The 17,404-nt window shown below is 42.0% G+C and overlaps 1 protein-coding gene across 6 annotated transcripts in view; it reads right to left on the reverse strand.

The window, feature by feature from the left end:
• The window catches only part of LOC121948278 (spermatogenesis-associated protein 13-like), a 55,202-nt gene that overhangs the window by 13,650 nt on the left and 24,148 nt on the right, over window positions 1–17,404 (reverse strand). For 5 of the 6 annotated variants that reach the window (XM_088081310.1, XM_042493629.2, XM_042493631.2 and 2 more), the window contains 6 exons: window positions 9,685–9,864; window positions 8,914–9,003; window positions 7,569–7,769; window positions 3,594–3,773; window positions 2,991–3,223; window positions 1,799–1,928 (listed from right to left, as the gene is read on the reverse strand). In XM_088081310.1, the coding sequence (XP_087937436.1) occupies window positions 1,799–1,928; window positions 2,991–3,223; window positions 3,594–3,773; window positions 7,569–7,769; window positions 8,914–9,003; window positions 9,685–9,864 (1,014 nt within the window). The remainder of the gene's footprint in view (window positions 1–1,798; window positions 1,929–2,990; window positions 3,224–3,593; window positions 3,774–7,568; window positions 7,770–8,913; window positions 9,004–9,684; window positions 9,865–17,404) is intronic. The other variant, XM_042493630.2, reaches the window with a different exon arrangement.

Below are 17,404 nucleotides of genomic sequence, written 5' to 3' on the forward strand. Positions count from 1 at the left end.
AACATGGTTTAGTTGAAATAAACTCTTAATTCGCCCTTTTCGATATAAAAAATATGCTGATTTATCCATGATAAAATTACTGCTTATTTATAAAGAGTATGGTGGGTTTGGCGAAGGTGATATTTTAGGCTGTTTCTGGTTGAACAAAAAAGTCCTACTCTTTAACAAAAAGCTCTATCGCTGTAGGACTCTTTATTGTAATGTTGTCAGACAGTAATAATAACAATCTGAACCTGTCTGTGGCAAAGGCAAGCCCTTTTAGTGGACATACCTTGACACTAAGAACATGCCCAGAGTGGTTACACTGCAGCCTGTTTGAAGCACTCTTAATACTGCTCAACACTGGGCCAATTTAAAAAAAATGTTGTTGCCATTAGCCCCTTAAACATAAATTATAGGTTAAAAAATACTAAACATACCTTTTAAATCATAAAGTGCAATTTGAGAATATGTCATTTTTGGTTTGTTAAAAGGACAAACATTTACTGTTTCCATAAATATTGAATTGGAGGTACTTCCCAATAAAACGTAATATTTGAGTGGCGTACAGCTACAAGGGGGATTTCAAACAAATCCTTTGCATTTGTTTGGGCTGCTAAAAAGTGGGCTTGGAATTTCGTACAATACAAAGCTACAGCAGAGTCTGCTGCTGAGCAGACTGTTGATTCCACACACACCCCTCGCTGTTAGATCAGGAGGAGGCTGAGGGAAAGATGAATAAATTAGATCTCAACCACATCGTTTTGAAAATTAAAACAAAAGTTTTGCCCACTGATATCAAAATACACAGCCCTTTCTATCTCTCTCTAAATTACTCTGTTAGCTTTTACATCCTGCAGTTTTATATGACCGGTGTAGCTAGCTAGAAAGTCTCATTTGATTGAATGAACTTTTGTTAACATTGCTGAGTGCAGGATAAGTCATCATACATTTGAAACAGTTTTACCTGATTTAAAGAGGAAAAATTAGGGAAAAATGGATTTTGATGTAAAAATACGGTTATTTTTTTTTCTTCTTTTTTTTTTTTTTTTTTTTTTATTTACAAATATATAATAGCAGATAGATGGTTAATTAACAGGGCCACAGGATTTGACCTTGGGAAATTTATTTTTCATTTCATGGGGACTTTAAAGGGGAACTATGGGAACTATAACCATTTTCCAAATTCATACATTTTATTCCTATGGCCTAAGACAGTCCAAAAACATTAGTAAACATAAACAACCCTCTCCCAACTTCAAAAGCTTGAGACTCATATTTGTGATGTCATGGGGTTTTAAGTTGGGAACTGCTCTATAAGAAAATAAAACTTAAGCTCAAAAGAATAAAACTTCTTTACGTATTAAAAACCAAACAATCTTTCTGTGGGTCCACAAAATCAGGCTCCCATTTAGTGTGTATGGAGCAGCTCCAGACTTTATACCCTCTGACATCACATGTTCTTTCTGGCTTTGAGAGACAGTAGCTTCACAAATACTGACTAAACTTAGGCCATGGAAAAACAAATTGGAATTCTTTTTTTAGGTCATTTTCCCCTTAGATTAATTAAATGAGTGACTTTGGGATTTTAAAAAAACATAAACAAAAATTTAATAGGACGCTCTCCCTATGTAAACTTAAGATTGTTCTCTACATTTAGTGAAAGATGCATGGAGTAAAATTTAAGTTTATTCATCCCTTTGCAACATCTTTGACTTAACAGATGGACTAAACAGACCAGACCGGATTTTGTCAGTAAAACACCATCAGTGGACATCAGATGCTTGTAAAAGACTCCACAGTCAATACATACACATACCTCCCAGTCCAGAACAGAGGCTTGCCACTGGGCGATCTTGTCGATGTTCTCCAGTCTCCTCTTCCTCTCGTTGATTTGCTGAGTGACGTTCCGCATTACCGCCAGTGCTGCCGCCACGTATCGATAATCACTACGGACACAGTGTATACATAATTACCCTCAGAGTGTTAAAGGGAAAAGTTACAGCCCTTGGACATCTGCCACCCTTTAAAAAAAGACATGTAATGTTGCAGTGGTGGATGATACAGAGTAGCCTATTAAAGGACTGGGGTTATAAACTCAAGTAGCAGCAGTAAGTCTGCTGGAACACAGTCAAAATAACACACTGCTATTTAATTCTAATCAGCCACTTTCTCTATCCACAGTTAACTCTGACTGCGTCTTTGCTAACTGAGCTGGATTTATCCCTCTGGCTTTAGATGTGCAACGGATCCAATCCTCACTTTGGAAGATAATGCGTGTGTGTGTGTGTGTGTGTGTGTGTGACAGTGTTGTGTGTGTGTGTGTGACAGAGAGCAGGCCTATATCTGGCAGATTCTCTACAGCTCCTAACAGTCAAACACTGTGATCTGGCAGGCAGAGCTGGCAGAGCTGGCACCTGTCCCTCTCTGGCTGAGAACGCGTGGTTTGTGAATGACCTGGAGCTGGCTGAGACGCACTGAATCACTTACACCATGTTTCTGTGGGTTTGCACGCATGAGTTTGCACATCTGGATGCTCGTGTATCTGCAAATGTTTACGTTGTGTGCTGTGCTGTGCATGCACTGTGTGCGGGGAATGTTGACGCTCGTGTATGTGCCAACAAAAGCCCAAATTCATATTTAATCTATGATCTATTTATATCACAGTCTTATGTGATGTTTCTACGGACATGAAAATGATTTGATGTGATTGTGAATTGCATTACTGTCGTTTTCAACACAACTAAGTTTCCTTGATGAAATGTTTTTCTCTGCAACATTCACAGAAAGCTGGTGAAAGAGTGCAAAATGACATTTGTTTCAGTTCATGCATGGCTAATCACCGCGTCAGTAGAATAAACCCAACACCTGCAATGGCCGTACTGCAACATGATGCATCTGGAGCACAATGATGCATCAGTAATGCCTTCTTTTTTAGAAACAAGTAAACTGCCATCATAAAGGAACATATTCAGCAGATTAAATGTGACCTTGGCCAAAGAGTACAGTACCTGTGCTCCTGCGCAGTGTATTTGAGAAGCTCAGCCAACTGGAGTGGATATTTGCAGATTTTCTGGACAGGGGTGAGCAGAAAGCCATCTATGGCAATGTCAATCATTTGCTGGAGGAGGCGACAGGCCTCGAAGAAGTGCTGGTACCTGCCGTCCCTCATCAGTTTGCTCAGCTCCATACAGGCATCCAAATGGTTATTACAGTATTCTGAATAGATCCAAAAACCATCTTGCTGTAGATTAAAGGAGCAGAAAGAGACATGATGAGAGAGGGAATGATGTAATGAATCCTCTATTCAATAAAACATGCGGGGGAAGAGAGTGCCAACGTGTACAGAAGAGCAGCTCCGGTTACTAAAATTTTTATTAGAGCTGTTTTCTCAAGATCATGACTTAATTATCTCGTTATCTCAAGATAAACTGTTTGCTGGTGACTTAATTATCTCCACAACTTAACTATTATCACAAGATAACGAGATAATTTGAGATAACAGGCCTAACAAAATTATTAGCAATTATGGCTGCTCTCAGCTGGACAGCATCTGTACGTTTTTATCACAGCGTGTTAAAAAAAGGACTTAAGAAAACACACTTTGAACTCACGTGTTCTAAAAAGCATGGGCCAATTTCAGAGAGGTGGGGTTCCTCTGTGTTGTACTGTTTCTCCAAGTCTCTAACGAAGCCCATCTGGAAGCGGTAGATGTCCTCGATGTTCCCAAAGATGACCTTCAGCTGGTCGTCATTGAACATGTCCACACGCTTCCTGCACTGGCGCAGGTAGCCCTGCAACAATATAGGTTACAGCTGCTTTGAGGCTTTGAATGGTAAAAAAAAACAGCTTCAGAAAAGAACAATGTAGGCCACAGCTTCTTACATCTCAACACTATTTTTTAAAATTGTTTGTTATTAACATGTGAAGTCATTCCTAAGATATAACTCATTTGAATCAAAATGAACTATGGCACTGAAGCTTCTGTAGAGTCAAAAACAATTTTGTGTAGGTCGAACTGTGGCCTCAATTTGTCAGTCCAATTCTTGTGGTTAATTAAATGCCCTGAAGCCTCAGCACTTTGGGAAAAGATTTTCTGTAAGAGGTAGGTTTTTGCTATTTCACACTCCACCACCCATAGTTTTCTCTGTTTATGAAATACACATGCTAAGCCTTTTTGTTTTGTTCCTTAAAGTCCCATTTGATGCAAATAATCAAAATTAGAGCTCTGTTTTAAAATGGAGTATCCTCAATTTAAGACAAGTGTTTTGTATCTTTCCAAAATAATCAATGACGCAAGATTAAATAAATCATTGTGTATATATATATTTAGTATTTGACACTTAGATTCTACTTCCTTGATAACCAGAATGATCATGGACAGATCTTAAACTAATGGTTATTTTTTCTGTCAATTAATCTGTCAGATATTTTTTCAAGTAATCGCTGTTTGGTCTATAAAATGCCCAAAAATGGTGAAAAATGTCAAATCAGCATTTCCCAAACCCCAGGATGATGTCCTCAGATGTCTTGCTCTGTCCACAACCCAAAGATAATCAGTTAACTCTCATAGAGGAGTACAGCAAACAGAAAATAGTCACATTTAAGAAGCTGCAATAGTAAATGTTTGATCCTTAATGGGTTTGAGTTAAAAAAAAAAAAGAGTCAAATGAGTTGGCGGTTAATTAAACAGTTGACAACTAACCAATTAATCGTTGCCGCTTTGGTCATGAAGTGTGCCATTAAGAGCTGGGAAATTATCAACAGCTTAGTGGTATCTTGACATAATGTGCACATAGACTCAACAGCATCTTCCTTAAATTCTAAAACCCTTTACTTTTAGCAACACATAGAACAAAGTTTGAAAATAGTTTTCCTCTCTGCCTGCCTTTTTATATCTATTTTCAGGCACATCAAACTCTTCCACTACCTTTTCTTGCCTGTGCTTGTTTATTGAAAGTTAGAAAATATTGGGTCCTCCCACAGGCATGAAGTGTAGAGGTGAGAAGGTGAAATTTACGCTTTATTACAACTATTTTTAAACATTACACTTCACTCGCAATACAAACAAATGGTGTATGCAGAGGATTAGGGAAAGATGATGAGATAAGCAAAAATTTGCACTGGGATATCTTGCCCACCCAAAGTCATGATGCAGGTGTTTTGTTCTGTATTCTGATATGACCTCTGTGTAAGCAGCGCAGATGCAACGGCTGTGCTGGTGAGTAACAACATTTTAGAAATAACTGCTTCACATGAGAAACAGAATAATGCAATCTTACTTTAACCAGCTTGCATTGCTCTTAGTTTATCTCTGTATCTTTTACAGTATCAGCAGGAAACCACTGTAATTAACAGTATGTTGTACTGTTCTTGCTAGAAAGGTAACAGTAACAGTAATCGATTACAACTATTGTCTGTTTTCAATCAGAAATAATAAAAATAATAATCTGGAAATCTTACTACCAATTTATCAGTTCACATTAACATAATACAACAACTCAGTAATCTTCTATTCCCATAGATATTTGTTTCTATTAAACCAATGATTATGTGGCACTTCTTTCTCTTCACATCTTGTTTGTATCATCAAGACCAGGACAGTTACTATTAGCTATTTTCAGACTCACAAAGAAAGAAGAAAACGCTTCTTGATATACAATACTGTTTACAGAATAAATACTGTATCTGTGCTGCACATGCACACACGTATTAGCTTACGTAGTAGACTACAACTATGCCATGCAACACCAGTCCCATATACATACTGAGCTAGAGACAGCCACAGTTGTTTTGTCAATGTACTTTTTTTTTAAATGACAAAACGAGTTCACAGAATTTAGGAGTTATTCAATATATATATAGAAGAAGAACACCTCCACTCAATAATATGTTTTTCTTATATTTATGTCCCCTAAAATGAATGACCTTGACTGTATTGACTTGTAATTGTCCAAAGCTTGTCTCTGGAGAGTTGTTTTCTCTGCTGAGGGGGTAATATCTGTGCACTTCAACCGTAGGCCGGGAAAACTAGATTAAGTACGTCTCTAATATAAAAGCCAATCGCTGTCTGATATGGGCAACATATTGACAAGGGAACAGTCTTTGTTATAACATCTGCAAAGAAACATCTGCCAGCACAGAGCAGGATGCTCAGTACAGAGAGCAGAGTCAGCATAGTAAAAGTTTGTAGGCAAACGTGGTAAAGTGTTTTGGATGTAAACCTGGACCTTTGAGCTATGTTTCACCATCTACCGAAATCCCACCTTAGCAGATATTATTTCAAGTTTCAGAACTGCTAAAGCTGGGTCAGCCACTGCCAGCTAGCAAACAACGTAAAAAATTAATGATGCTAACTACTCCATTCTGATACATCTGTAAGTCGCCTATTTTGGTGGACTCCTCATCTGAGTCTGGGTCTTAATGAGTCTTGATAACGTATGGCTGAATCTCTCCACATGTTTCCTCTAACGTTAACGCCAGCCATCTTAATGCACACTGCTCTTTTACTGGTCAACCTAGCGCCAGCAGCACTGGAGAAAGCAAAAAGTGAAAGCTAAACCTAGTGCAAGCAGTGGTAGTGGGAGGGGCAGAGGCCTGATCCAGAATTCTCAATGAGGCATAAAGAGTAGATCTGTTACAGCCCAAGTCCAGTGTTTAGGATTTGGTGGCATCTAATGGTAAAGGCTGCAACTAACTGAAACTTTTCTCATGTGCCATGTGTAAGATGTACGGTTGCCAATACGAAAAGGCAAATAGCCCTGTCTAGAGCAGTTTGTTTGTTCCGGACTACTGTAGAACCACAAGGTAGACCCTGTAGTAAAGGACCTGCTACTTATCTATAAACAGATCATTCTAACGAAAACGCAACCATTCTTAGTTTCAGGTGATTATACACTAATGAAAACATAGTTATGAAAATCATATTCCATTTCTGCCAATGTATTCCTCTAAATCCTACACACTGGAGCTTTAACTATTATGTTGGAAAACTATGTTAGTATTGGTACTTTAAAACAGGTCTCGAGGGGCACTTTAAATTCTGGTTTATAAATAATATGCCCGTATTTTAGATTTAGATTTAAATCTGGACATGTCATATTTTGAGTTTTTATAATTGCCATGCTAAAAATGTAAAAAAAAATGGCTCTGCTCTTGTTTAATTTTATTAGGTGTGATTTCTAGCCTGTCACTCCAGCATGAATCATAATATAATGACAAATTTAATCTGGACTAGATCCCTCCGAGTGTGGCTGCTGCCACCACTGTGTACAATCAACAAATTGTGTCTTCATATCTAAAAAAAAGGAAAAAAACGAACTATTTTTGGACTGTTTTGAAAACAACAGAAAAAATATGGCTTTAATACAAGTGTGAATGTGGGAGTGTTAAGAATTCATACTAGACCCTTGTGTAGCATCAGACAGGCTGCTTCTCCTCTCATACACGCTCCAGTTAATTCAGCTCCTTTTTCATTTACCTTTCTTATTGTCTCTCTGGTATTACAGCAGCGTGTACATATGTGTGTGTGTGTGTGTGTGTGTGTGTGTGTGTGTGCGTGCTGATGAATGTGTACACGTGTTTAGTACCTCACAGATGTCCTTGAGGTGTTTGATGTAGTGTCTCTCTGTGCTCATGATTTCATTGATGACGTTGGCTCTCATCTGGTCGCGGTTTTGGAGGGGCGAGCCCAGACACAGGCAGTCATTGGTTGGGTCCAGGTGCCCATTCTGCACCTCGCTGGTCCCCTCAGCCGGCTCCGCTCCACCGTCCTCCTGGTTCACCCACAGCTGAGTGCAAACACATTCACACACACACAGAGCCACACACACATGCACTTGAATAAGAAATGTGCTCAGTTAAGTGTTAAGTGAATAAATCTGATGAAAAGAGTGTTAGTAAACAGATACATTCAAGTATTCATTTACAAAATCTTTGCCATTTAAGTGGTACTACTTACTTCTCATGAGCATGAATGCGCACGCACACACACACACACACACACACACACACACACACACACGCAAACACACACGCAAACACACACACACACACACACACACACACACACACACACACACATGAACACACACCTCACACACACAGAGCTTCTTTAAGAGGGTCACTGGTAGTTTGGTCAGTGAGTGAAACTGTTCCTCCAGCATGTCAGAAAGGCGAAGGACAAACTGCCAAACCCTTCAGAGTTTAAAATAAGCCTCTTTCTGAGACTTGTGCCCAGAGGGTATGCAATGCCCAACCTCGGCCCTGTGTGTGACTCAAAAAAATCCTTGCCCTGCACATATGCATGCATATACACTCGCACACAACCTCACAATTTCCTCACACATGCACTCACCAACACACACAAAACCACATACATAAGAGTATTCAACTCTCGCTCATAGAAAGGGCCAAGTGTGCGTGGTTTCAGATGTCCAGCAGCCAACACCTGATGACACACAGTTTGCCAAGAGAACATCAAAGAACCGACGGGTAGAATGCCAAACACAAGATGAGAAATGCAGCGCCACAGACAAGCAGAGTGACGGGTGGTAGAGCACTGACTGCAGGACGAGAACTAGTAGCGCAGCATTAAGACTGAGGAATAGTCAGAGTCAATAGTAAATGGAGTACTGAAAAAATAATCAATATTTAAAATAGAAATGTCCATGAATGTTAAAAGGAATAATAATTCCAGAATCCATCTAATTCTATGTGAATACATTTGTAGAATTTGAGTGCAGGCCATTAAGAAGACATTAAACATTACTTTACTTTTGACTCATCAGTTCTGCCTCTCTATCGACCCCGTTGAGAATGGTGTGAGAACGTCATGTTAATGTTTTGGTAATGTCGAGGGTTCGTTGCGTGGACAGACTGGAGCGGGCGGGTGGGCGGGCAGGCTGGATGGGTAGATGAAGCTGGGAAACGCACCTTTGACGTGGTGTTTTGGAACCGTGGAGTTGCTATGGGGTTGATATAGAAAACCTGTTTTGTTTGGGGCTGAGGAGGGTGGGGTTCCACCTTGGAGAGAGAGAATGACAGAACAGAAAGATACTTTTTGGTTGACAGTCAGTCAGCCTGTCTGCCCTGCCCTCTCAGGAGTGATTATGGAAGGGTGGAAAGGTGGAAATGGCCATGAGGAGTGTCTGGGGAGAGGAGGGGTGTGTGCTCTGCTGTGGAAAGCCTCCACCTACAACAAGGATGCTAATTCTCTCTTCAATAAGTTTAGTAAAAAAAGCAAAAAAAAAACCAAAGTATGGAATCACATGCAGTAGCTGCATCAGACCTTTGTGTCAGGTTTAGTTGAGCTGAAATATTTGTGAGATTATATAATCACGATGTAGGACGCTGTAAATTTAAGTGGATTTCAAGGGTAGGAGCTGAAGTTGATGCCAAACTAAAAAAAGGGGCTCATCAGCATCTTTGTTTTATTGTCCCTGAACACACAATAAAGGCCCTTAGCTAGTTATTCTCTGATCTCTTGAGTGTTATGTGTTATCAAAATAAAGCATTATTCAAGAGTGTGTATCCGTGCGTGAAGCGAGCACATCAACGTGTGTGTATTCTCTTTTTCTGCATGTGCACCTTCCTCTTTGTATTTATTAGCTTGTGTGCATATGTTCATGTGCCTCCATTGCTGTGTGTGTGTGGGAGTGTGTTGTGTCTATGGTCGCTGGCCAGCCATGGCTGCAGCTAACTCACCCGTACAAAGCTGGCAGGGAACCATCCTTCCTCCTCATCAATCTGGCCCCACCACCAGTCCTTGTTGGAGGCGTCCAGCACCTTGATGACGTCACCGGCCTTAAACGCCAACTCCCGGTCCGCCATGGTCACATGGTCCCATACCGCCTCAGCGTTGACGATTGAACCTCCACTTATCAACTAGAGAAATCGGAGGGAGAGACAGGCAATATCTTATGCTTTGTTCTCATAACGTGGAGCCACTGCTGTGGAAACACCACTACAACAGCATGAGGAGCACTGCAGACACTGACCAATAAATATGGGTCCACGTGACCTAAAATAGCATATAAATCAAATTTGAAAGTGATTGTAATTCAGTACTCAGCCTCATTTTGGCCTCGATTTGTGTGAATCCTTGTTGTTAAACCCACTCAGATTACTAATGGATGCAAATACACACCCTCAAAGCCAGGGCCCACTGGCAGCTTAGGGATTGCAAATAGAACAACACAATAGCCGACACAGACCACAGTACAACACAACAAAATGCGACAACACAAAAAAAAGGCAGAGCCATTAGTGGAGAAACAACACAGTGTTCAGAAGCACAGCACCAGTCTCCACACAGGGATGGTAATTGGCCCATTATGACATTAGAATAATTACATGTGTTAATGTAATATAAATGCTGAGGAGCAAACAAATGTGAAGGGATAATCTCCCTTCCTTCATGCCGTCACCAGAGCTTGTTATTTTATCAGCAGCAGTCTTTGACAAAACATGGAAGGATGACTCATCAAATCTTTTCTATTGATTTTAGCATCATGAATAAATAATGTGGACATTATGCGACACTGAAAATAACGGTTTAAATTGTACAACTGCTGTGCATGTACATGAACTGAGCATTGTTTTTGTGGGCACGCATCGTGCTGTAGAGTGTAACAGCACAAGAGCCTGTCAGGTGATCAGTATTCTTTAGGGGATCTGGAGAGGCTAAAGGTTGTTCTCATTAAAGGACAAGAGAAAACGGACAATGTTCCTGAGAAGGACCTGGGTCTGACATCATCCATCTACCAAACAGCCTCATCATCCATCACCCTGAGGACTTGGCTTTGTTGCCTTGAGTTGAGCACAAACACACATACGCACGCGTGCAGCCACACTTTTAACTTCACATGCATTAAAACCCTGTATGCATCTGTGGCAGAGCTCCAACTGTTTGTTCCAATTGTTCTCTCCAAAGTAGTGTTCATCAGCATTCTCCAGTCCAGAGCTAACCATGCATCCAGTCCCTGGGGCTGTGGGCAGAGCAGCCAGCGCTAACCAAGCCTGACAGGAGCTGCTTAGGCTCTAGGTAAGGAGTTATCAAAGGCCTAGAGACAGGGATGTCACATGGATGGACGTGAAATTAGTTCTTTACTTGCATTAAGGCTTCTGCATATTAAAGAAGTATTTCACTTCTGGAAAGGTGGTCCTTTAATAAGCTAGGAAGTCTACGCCGTAAAAAGGCACAAATACTTTTTAAATGACTGCTAGATGACCAGAGAAAACAGAGAAAAAACAGAATGAACTGCACTGCACTAGACCAATAGAGTGCCCCATAGATGATCTGGAAGCTAACATCGCCCCAGTGCAAAATGCCATGAATTTTTGCACTGGATGTTTGATTACTGCCAAAAATAAGCTTTGTGATAAACAAAATGTTTATGATACTTACACGTTTTGTTCAGCAAAATAATCTTCACAAATGAACACCACTTTCAGGATTTTAAAGCCTGAATGCACTCGCCCTAAGTAAAAAGCTATTGCTAAACTAAAATTACCTACACTACGGTTGCGTTGCCACTGCTACGAGGCCGCAAAGCTGCTTTCAGCGTGACAATGTTCTGTAATCACATTCCACCACTTGTTAGAATTTTTTTTTTTAAAGACACATATAAGCTTCGAAGTTTGCGAGTGGGGTATTTACTGATGTATTTTACATACTTAAAAAAAAGAGAAAAAAAAGTGAAATTCTCTTTGGCTTGTATTTACTACAGACCTTATTTCAGGCTTCTAGCAAATAACCCTTTTTTTAAAAAAAAGCTGAAATGCTGAAGGATTCCGAAGTTTTAGGACTCTTCCTGGGATCTCAAAATGCTCCCACTGACAGGTGATTTAGACAAATCAAAGGTGGCCGGCCAGCATGAAACAATCTTGTATAATTGTTAAACAGTGCACTAAAACATGTTACTGCATAAATTTGAAGCGAGAGATATGCAACTCGGTTACAGAATCGTGCTATATATTTGATCAGCACTGTTTAGTTCTGATCTAAGTTTATTTTGGCCCACATTTCACTGTGCAGGAAGCAGTATGGCGCTGCCTTCCTGTTCACAAACTCTCCCTATACAGTGACGCACTGCACTAAACCGTGTTTTCTAAGACCATTTTAGGCAAGAAATTGGCAGTGCTGTGACAATAATCTTGATGTATATTCGATCAGCGCTGCCTAGTTTTACCGTTTAATTGGATTTTGGTCTACATTTGAGGTTGGGGGGGGGGCTGGGCAAATGTGTCTCTTGGTTTACTTCTATATTCTTTGTGTCTGCAGTGGCAGCATGGGTAGCAGGCAATATGAAAACGGGTAAGTACAGTCTGTATTCAAGCAACAGCCTGAGAGCCAGTGAAACTCTGCCATATGATGTGTTTTGCACCAATTTGTGGAGTTTCACTGGGGTGAAGGAGGGATATCTAGTCTACCACATTTCATTTACACATACTACCCACATTGTTTTGATCCAAACTTGTTGAAAATCGGCAAATTATCCCTTTGATACTGAGCTACTGTTACTTTCTAAGTGGAGCTTGTTATTTTTCCTTCAATCCTTTAACATTTCCCTGCCTCTTATAAAATGGAATCCCCAGATAGGAAAACCTTTTAAAATGCACCCCATCACTCCAGCACAAATATGCTATTCCACCTATATGCTGATGCAGTGCGTTTGTAAGACGGTCCATGAGAAGCAGCAGATTGTGTATGTGTGTGTGTGTTTGTTTGTATTCATCAGAACCCCCCGCGAGGATTAAAGCTCTCAGACTCAGCAGCTACGTTGCCCCTTCAACCTGTAGACAAGCTTACTTCCCTGATGGTTTACTGAGACAGCTACGGGGGATATAAGCCAATCAGGGCCTAGGAGTGAACACAGGGAGGGACATCCATGCCTGTAAGGGAAAGAATGGCCGTCGTCATGGCGACAGATGAGGATGCTTCACTGATATTGACAAGATGATGGGACAAGGCAAGGACACTTCAGGGTGCACCAGAATATTTCCAAATTTAGGAGTGTGTCTATAAGGGGAGACACAGAAAGAGTGGCCACTGAATAGCTGCACTCTGTCTTTAAATATTAAAATGACAAACTAATCATGTCAGAGAATCCAGTTACCTGATAGTTGTCATGTCAGTTTTAGAAAGTACATGGTGTAGGCCGGTGTGTGCAGGATTTAGATCAAAGATGTCATTGAGAAGGCTGATTCAATCCGGTATCACATAGGGGCTGGGAGCCGGGGTAACAATAGATCTAGCCTATATCTCAAAGCTCTCCACTACAGGAAGAGAGGAGGATTACCGCAAAAACATGTGTCACGCTGCCATGGAAACAGCACCAATGGATAGTACTCAAAAAGATTTTAAAAATCTCTGTTGATTCAGGAAAAGGGATTTAAATCATTCATTGGACTATTGGACAGTTTAAAAAACAACAACACAGGAAGCCAAATCAGCCCAACGTTACCACCACCATCTGACTTTAGGACCTCTGCCTGAAACCCACAGAGCAGATGAGCCTTGGCACTGAGGTCAGTCCTGCTTCTTGCTCCCTTACTGTAATGTCTGCTTTTGCTAATCCACCCCCCCTCCACACCCACCAAGACCACTCCATTTTCAGCCCCATTCACTCCAAGCACAATCTCTCCAGTCCCCATCAATCTGCTGTAATATAGCCAACAGACGGAAAGAGTGAAGGAGAGATAGATAGAGATCCATTCACAGCCAATGTTCCTCCCTTCTCAGTCCTCTCCTTCCCCTCATCCCTCCATCTCCCTAATGAGATCAGCACTGCCCTCTCCAATACATTGCATCCTTTTTTCCCCCTCTACATGTCTGAATAAATTAAAAAGCATTACATAATCAATCTTCCCAATTCCTGCCTTGGCACAATCCTCACACCTAGCTTGATCTAATACAGTAAACACACAAACACAGACAAGTCTTGCCACAATACTCATCATTACCTGTGTGCCTATCAGCTGGAATGACCTATGTAATCATTATGGTTACACTGCAGTTACAACATCAAAGATCAGAGGGCGAAACTGCCGCCTTTAAACCGCAAAACCTGTATTTAGGTCAATGCAAATGAAAGCAGAAGAATCGGTCCCTATATGTGGACATATATGACAATGCTTTCTGTTTCATGTTCAACCACAGACATGGAGACTGACAATGAAACAGAAAGAAAGCCCATTCCCTCGCTTATATCATCTTTGCAGCACAACACATCAGCATTCACTGCACTGGCAGCTCCACTGCATTCCAACATCCTCCTCTATCTCTAGCCATAGCACATCTGCACCAAAGCACCTACAGCATCCCTGAGCGCGTGCACACATGCGCGCGCGTGCACACACACACACACACACACACACACACACACACACACACACAAGCAGACACACACGCCTTAAGCCAGCCTTACCATGTTTGTGGCATGAAACTGTTCAGAGAGTGTATGCATGGAGAAGTCCGGTTCATACAATCATGATAATTAAATCTCTTTTGGAAGCGGTCGAGGTGATGGTCCTCCGCAAGAGCTGAGCCTGCGATGTCGAGTAACAAGGTGCTGTATTCCAGAAAGAGGCTTCTCTTTCCGACGCACTGAGTGAGTCTCGCGGTCCGTCCTCCCTGTGTCTGCCAACCCTCTTATGTAATACACTTATACCCTGAGTCTGGGAGCCAATCAAAGATGCTCTGCCTAAAACCGGTGAGAAATACACTCACATCCTCACACACACACACACACACACAATGTTGTCTTACTCGCACACACCATCCGCGCACTGACACTTCTGACTGCACAGCATTTAACAGTGCTCTATTAGAAGGCACCTGCCCTGGAGGGAGTACAAATGTGTGAACACTTGGGACGTGTGCACGACTCAGATTCAAAGAGGAACTACAGATAACACCCACCCAAGACTATCTCACACACGCTCACATACATGCAGCTTAGCGTGCTCACGTGCTTACATGTGAACATCTGTAAGTAGCACTGTGTTAACACTAGCCAGCCACCTGAGCCACTGCGGTGTACAATATTAGGATGCTATATTTACAGTCCTGTGGGGGTCCCCTCCAGGAAGGATGTTTATGCCTTGTGCCACAGTGATGAAAACACCAGCCCACATGCCTCAGCATGTGATGGAGGTTTCTGTGTTCATAATACATGGGCACCAATCACTTCCTTCTGCACCTACAGAACAACATTTACCACTTAACTAGAGACACACAAAAGACACACGGCACTTAGCCTTGAGTGTGAGAGAGCACATACAGTATCTTCTTTTTTTTTTTAAAAAAAAGCCTGCCTACCATCCCTATTTATAGGACTGTCATGGTCTGCTGTGGGATAGGCTTTTAGCATATCTATTTCTGACATTCATTCAACATTCATGACACCTGCCTCCAATTCTTTATTAGATTATGCCACTGCATGTGGGGGCAAAAAAAAGGGCAGTTTTTAACTCCACCTGACATGCCTTTTCACTTGCAAGGATTTCATCTGTAAGAAATATGCACACATACTGATTCATTTTTTATTAGTACCTATTAAGTGGCCAGGTGTAATAATGTGTAGGCTTCAGAAACAGGTGCCACCTTGAAATGTTGCAAACTGAAGAAATGTGAATATTGTGGGCTATGAAATGGGAGCTGAGTTTAGCTGCATCTAAAATGGGGGAAACCTGGAGTGACGGAGGCCCTCCTTTATTAGGCCTAGCCCTGCCTGCTATTGGTTACTGTTCAGCTGAGATTACAATGATCCTCTAGAGTCTATGATCAGCAGCACAAACCTCTCACTTGCACCGCTATTTGCCACAAATATCACATTTACTTCATTGCTGAGATCACTCACTGCTCAGCTCTCAGCTGCCATATTGTGGATGTGGCTACAGTGGATCACAATAGCAAAACAAGTCCTGACGCAGCAGTGGGTTGTTGTCAGAAAAAAGAGACCATCACGTTAATTTTCTCATCTAAAAGGGAATTGTTATAGAATAAAATTATTCCATGCGCAAATCCACAAAATACAACATGGAGGAGAGAGGGAGAGCGACGTAGGAAGGGGGGGACATGTTTATATGCGGGGGATATGAATTTCCAGTCACCACAGAAAAGGTAAGAGCATCACAGATCTGTATCCGCACAACTACGACCACCACCAGACAACACTAGCTATCACAAACGGTGAGAGGACACAAGACATAACGAAGGATTGGGGAGGGGGGGTAACAGAAATACATTATGTTGTACCAACGTCATTCATTTCAACGCGTAGCCGTGATGGAGCGCCGGGTGTCCCCGCTCTCGACCAACGCGCACTGCCTTTCTCTCCTCTCCTGTGAGAAAGTGCGCTGCGCTGCGAACCGGGCCCCAAGCGCAGATCCATTAACGAGTACCGAGGATGAACATCAACAGCACGTTCACAAGCACCAGAACCGCGATCACCGTAAACACCGCGCAAGTCTGGACATCCAAGGCCATGGCGCAGCGCTGCGGGCCGATGCTGAGATGCGCTCTCAGTGACGGGCGTTATTCAGCTCTCCCCCGTCTAGACACGTAGCCTCAAAGCCACCGAGATATCCACCATTACAGTTAGGCAAGAAATGAAGAGGAAGAAGAAGAAGAAAGGATGCCCCTACGCCTCTTCACAATACGCGATGTAATTCATAAAGGCACGGGAAGAGATGCATCATTCCTCACCATCATCATCGTCATCAGTCTGCACCGCGATTTCTCCCCGCTAGTCAACACCTGCCGGTGCTTCGCCTCTTCCCCTAAACCGACCGACTCTCAGGCCAATAGATTCTCAAAGCAAACAACAGAGAGGCTGTGCGCAGGCTGGTCGCAGCTGCCGAGCTGCCTTCCGGTGAGTGGGGACCAGAGAGATGGGCTGTGAGGCTGAGAGGCGGTCCTGGATTAATCCTGATCAGAGCTCCACTGCCAGACTACCGGCTTCAGCCATCACCTACAGTCGGGGGGAGGGGCACAGCCAGCCCCTCGCTCACAACATCGACCACAGAGGCCAGAATCATAACCTCATTCATCTCCCACCCCATCTAAAAATATCACCGTGCCGTGGTGATTTATCACTTATCATTAACAGTCCGTGATGAGGGAGGATAAATGTCAGAATAATGGATGCACGTTCCTCAAAGTGATCACCATCTTATAATTTTATTGGCGTAATGTCAGCCTTTTCTGCCAATTTGTCTGCGGCCACGCATCAATCAGATACAGTATGCCCAGTTGATCTGATAATCAACCACATTTACACCCTGCATTAGGCTACCATCCTGCCGAACTACATCACTGATGCAAGCAGCTGCCACTTGGAGGGTGCCATCAAGAGTGCATCTGCATGATCAAAAATGCAATTACTAAAACAGATTTTTTTTTAAAAAAGATCAAACTATC

This window comes from Plectropomus leopardus, chromosome 8 (genome assembly GCF_026936395.1).
Source record: "Plectropomus leopardus strain MGB_pleo_1.0 chromosome 8, ASM2693639v1, whole genome shotgun sequence".
Lineage (NCBI taxonomy): Eukaryota > Metazoa > Chordata > Actinopteri > Perciformes > Serranidae > Plectropomus > Plectropomus leopardus.